General features: G+C 37.8%; 1 protein-coding gene across 1 annotated transcript; it reads left to right on the forward strand.

Annotated features, from left to right (window-relative positions):
• The first annotated feature begins 2,567 nt into the window (after nt 1-2,567).
• On the forward strand, nt 2,568-3,519 carry LOC113193796 (olfactory receptor 8A1-like). The gene has a single exon (XM_026404575.2). The coding sequence runs from the start codon at nt 2,590-2,592 to the stop codon at nt 3,517-3,519; it is 930 nt and encodes a 309-aa protein (XP_026260360.2). The 5' UTR covers nt 2,568-2,589.
• Nucleotides 3,520-4,193: the final 674 nt, after the last annotated feature.

Here is a 4,193-nt window from a genome sequence, read left to right on the forward strand (position 1 = left end):
GAAATTTTCTTATGAACTCACTTCCCTTATGAATGAACACATACAGATGAGGAGATCCTATGAATCTACTTCTGCTGCTCCTCAACCTCCCGCCATTCTACACTGTCTACATGTACAGCAGCAGGAAGACAAATCAAGGATTAGCATTCTTTTACTAAACTACATAGTTTGTCTTACTAAAATCTTTGGATTTATTTTCAAAACCCTTTAAAATAAACATCTCAAAGCTAGTTGATGGTGTATACTAATAAATACTAATAATGAATAACTACCATAATGGTAATAAATGATGATGCTGATAGTAAGGATTGAGATGGTTGTGGAGATGCAAATGAGAATGAGGTTGTTGTACTAAAATATTCTAATAGTAGCTTCAGATTCTAAGTTTCCCTAGCCACAAGACAACACTACCTATATAAGAAAAATTAACAATCTTGGGAAATAAAACATGATTAACAGAGCAGGTATAAACTAAGACTCTAATTGTCCCTTTAGTGAGGACTACAATCTCCAGAGTAATTGCATCCCATGAGATGTTCTATAATTATCAATTTAAACAGAACCTGAAGTCTTCTTATCTCCATGACCCATTTTTCATGACTGTACTAGACCTTTTAAGTTAATTTAAACTAGCTATATATCTGTACACTTTTAGCATTTGCTAACTGTTGAAGCCAAAGGCATCTCACAAAATTTCCAGGAGAAAGTTTTTCATTTTTCCTCAGCACAGGTATTTCATTACATAGCTAAAACAAATGTATTCCTCTAGAGGAGATGGCTTATTTGGGGGTGAAGGGTGTTAGCATCTGGCACATTACAGTGATGAGGCCAGCATTAGGCTTTAAATTTTTTTAAGATAGGAAAGATAGAGCCATCACTGGGATATTTTAGAATTCCAAAGACTTCACAATGAAATATCCTTTGTCATATTATTTTAATAATATGGCTTCAAAAAAATTTGCTTTAACATCTAAAAAAATCATTTTCTCATTTCAAATAAATTAAGTGTTCCAGTAAATAACTCATTTGCCTATGACCTTTTAAAATGTTATTGTGTTAAAATAGTGTACCTACACTTAATCAGAGTGAACTATGCTGTAATGTATTTATAAATAGTGAACTCTCTTTCTGAAATTAACAAAACATTTTTTGCAATTTTCCAAAAACAATGTATAAGAAAAATCTTTCTTCCATGAATGAACTCTTATTTATAATGGAAGCTACTTACAACCATATTCCATGCAAACAAATGCATGCATAGAAAATATATGGAAGGATATTCATCAACCAGCATTAGGCTCCATATAACAGAAAAATGAGTTTTGTTTTGGCTTAGTCACATTTCTAATTTACTTTAATTGCATGTATATTGCATTTACAACATAAAATATATGTATAGAAATTAAAAACAAGATCGTTCTTCTATCAGAATTATAATAAATTCATTTTACTAAATAATAGGGAATTTATACATAAAGATGATTTGCAATAAACAATACAGTTTTGTGGAGAAAAAACAGACTGATGGTGAGGATCTTGAATTTTAGGACCAGATCTGTTTCCAACTAGCTGGGATACCTTGAGTAATTTACATAACTTTCAGAGCTTCAATTTATTATATGATTAAAAAAAAGCAAAACAAACCACAGAAGTCCTCTTTCTGTACACTAAGCACATATAAAGATGTCAAGTGTAAGGCGTGTGACAATCACACATTTCTAAAGGTATAGAAGTGTAGATTCATAAGACTACACATGGAAGACATGGGAAGAAGCAACCAGTAGAGAGCAGAGGTAAGTTTGATTCCCAGTTACCAATAATTATTAGGCCTTGAGTAAGTCACTTAATATCTGGCAACTGTTTTCTCAGTATGACATGGGAATAAAAATTCTGCTCCAAACAGATTATACCCCCACAGTCAAAACTTTTAGAAATTACTGCAATTGGCTTTGAAAGACATGTGTAAACCATAGAGGATTGAACAATTACTTGTCACTCAATGATATGTGACTACCATATCACCCTAACACTGCCTCAGTTTCAGATATGTTTCCATGCATTCACATTCACTAAATGTTTATATTTTGCATAGATGAAATTCCATTTCAAAAATAAATTCAATCTCCAACTGCAAAATATGAAAATATACTATTAATTGTCTGTAGGAGAGGTTCTAAAAATTTGGTATGCATCAACATCAGGAGAGATTACTGAAACTATGAATTTTCCAGAGATTGCTGGGCTCCATTCGAGAGACCTTGATTAGTGCTATGGGATGAGACCTACAAGCTCCAAGAAAAGGCAAAGCTATTGGTCCAAGAACAACATGTAGGTTCAATGATCTAGGATTTCTTAGGAGAGTGGTAAGAGTTCAAGATCTTGGTCCCTTTCCTCTCATCTTCAAGATCTCTAAAATACTCAGGAGCTGTCCCTTCACTCACCAAACAGCAGGAGTGAGGGGAAGTTATATAGGCCAGACAGGATGGCTCAGCAGACACCAAATGCAGAAAACAAGCTTCCCCAGGCTGTGCAGAGGCAACCTCTCACAGGTTCTTCTTTACCATCCTCAAAGGCCTCCCACCCAGAGAAATGGCTGCAGAAAATGACTCCACAGTGACAGAGTTCCTTCTTGGGGGATTAACAACACAGCCAGGGCTCCAGCTCCCCCTCTTCATCCTCTTCCTGGGGATCTACGTGGTCACCATGGTGGGGAACCTGGGCATGATCACCCTCATTTGTCTCAACCTTCAGCTTCACACCCCCATGTACTTCTTCCTCAGCAACTTGTCACTCGTGGATCTCTACTACTCCTCTGTCATTACCCCTAAAATGCTGGTCAACTTTGTGTTCCAGAAGAACGTCATCTCCTATGTGGGGTGCATGTCTCAGCTCTACTTCTTCCTGGTTTTTGTCATTGCCGAGTGTTACATGCTTACGGTGATGGCCTATGACCGCTATGTAGCCATCTGCCACCCTTTGCTTTACAATGTCATCATGTCCCATGCCCTCTGCTCTGTGCTGGTGGTTCTGGTCTACACTATGGGACTCATTGGTTCAACAATAGAGACTGGCCTCATGTTAAAACTGTGCTATTGTGAGTCCCTCATCAGTCACTACTTCTGTGACATCCTCCCCCTGATGAAGCTCTCCTGCTCCAGCACCTATGATGTAGAGATGGTAGTCTTTTCCCTAGCTGGATTCGACATCACAGTCACTAGCTTAACAGTCCTTGTTTCCTACACCTTCATCCTGTCCAGCATCCTCCGCATCAGCTCCACAGAGGGTAGGTCCAAAGCCTTCAGCACCTGCAGCTCCCACCTTGCAGCCGTGGGGCTGTTCTATGGATCCACTGCATTCATGTACTTAAAGCCCTCCACTGCCACTTCCCTGGCCCAGGAGAACGTGGCCTCTGTGTTCTACACCACAGTGATCCCCATGCTCAACCCTCTGATCTACAGCCTGAGGAACAAGGAGGTAAAGGCTGCCCTGCAGAAGACACTGAGGAGGAAACTCTTTTAATGCAAGTGTAATTATTCTTCTCAATATAAAAACAAGTTGTTATCAGAGGATGCCCTCTGCATGCCTACCCAATTGAGATGGGAAACAATCACATTTCTATGTGGTTGGAAGAATGCCTTCTCTCCTCCTTTCCTTTTCTTCTTTCCCTCCCTCTCTCATTTTGTTTGATACTAGCCAATTTCAAGTTCATATTCTTTCCTTTGGGATCCATTGCCTCTATTAAAGCTTCATGGTAATCACTTTCTATATTAATTTTTAATTTAAATATTTTCAGTATTGAATTTGGGAGTTATTCATGGCCTTATTACCTTTAATATAAAAAATAGTGCTCAACTCAATTCCTATTTATGGCACTTGGGAGAATTTAAGGTAAACAAAGGTGAATTTAAGTCACAGGTAATGAAACTCAGACTTTTTTCACCCAGATTTCTCCTTCTCCTCTCTTTTTTCCTCTAATTTTCCTCCTTAATTCCTGCCCAAGATCTTCTGATTCCTTCATGTAATTTTCTTGGTAACAATAATAACTGCAGCTAGCATGTTTTGATGTTTACTTTGAGCCATGCAACTCTTCTTAGTGCTTTCTGTTGTATATTATTTAGGTCTTTAAAAAGGTAGGTACCATGGTACCCACCAAACAAACATAGAAACTTGGTTTAGTAATATTCTTGTGGTCA

The sequence above is a fragment of the Urocitellus parryii genome, chromosome 4, assembly GCF_045843805.1.
Source record: "Urocitellus parryii isolate mUroPar1 chromosome 4, mUroPar1.hap1, whole genome shotgun sequence".
In the NCBI taxonomy this organism is placed as follows: domain Eukaryota; kingdom Metazoa; phylum Chordata; class Mammalia; order Rodentia; family Sciuridae; genus Urocitellus; species Urocitellus parryii.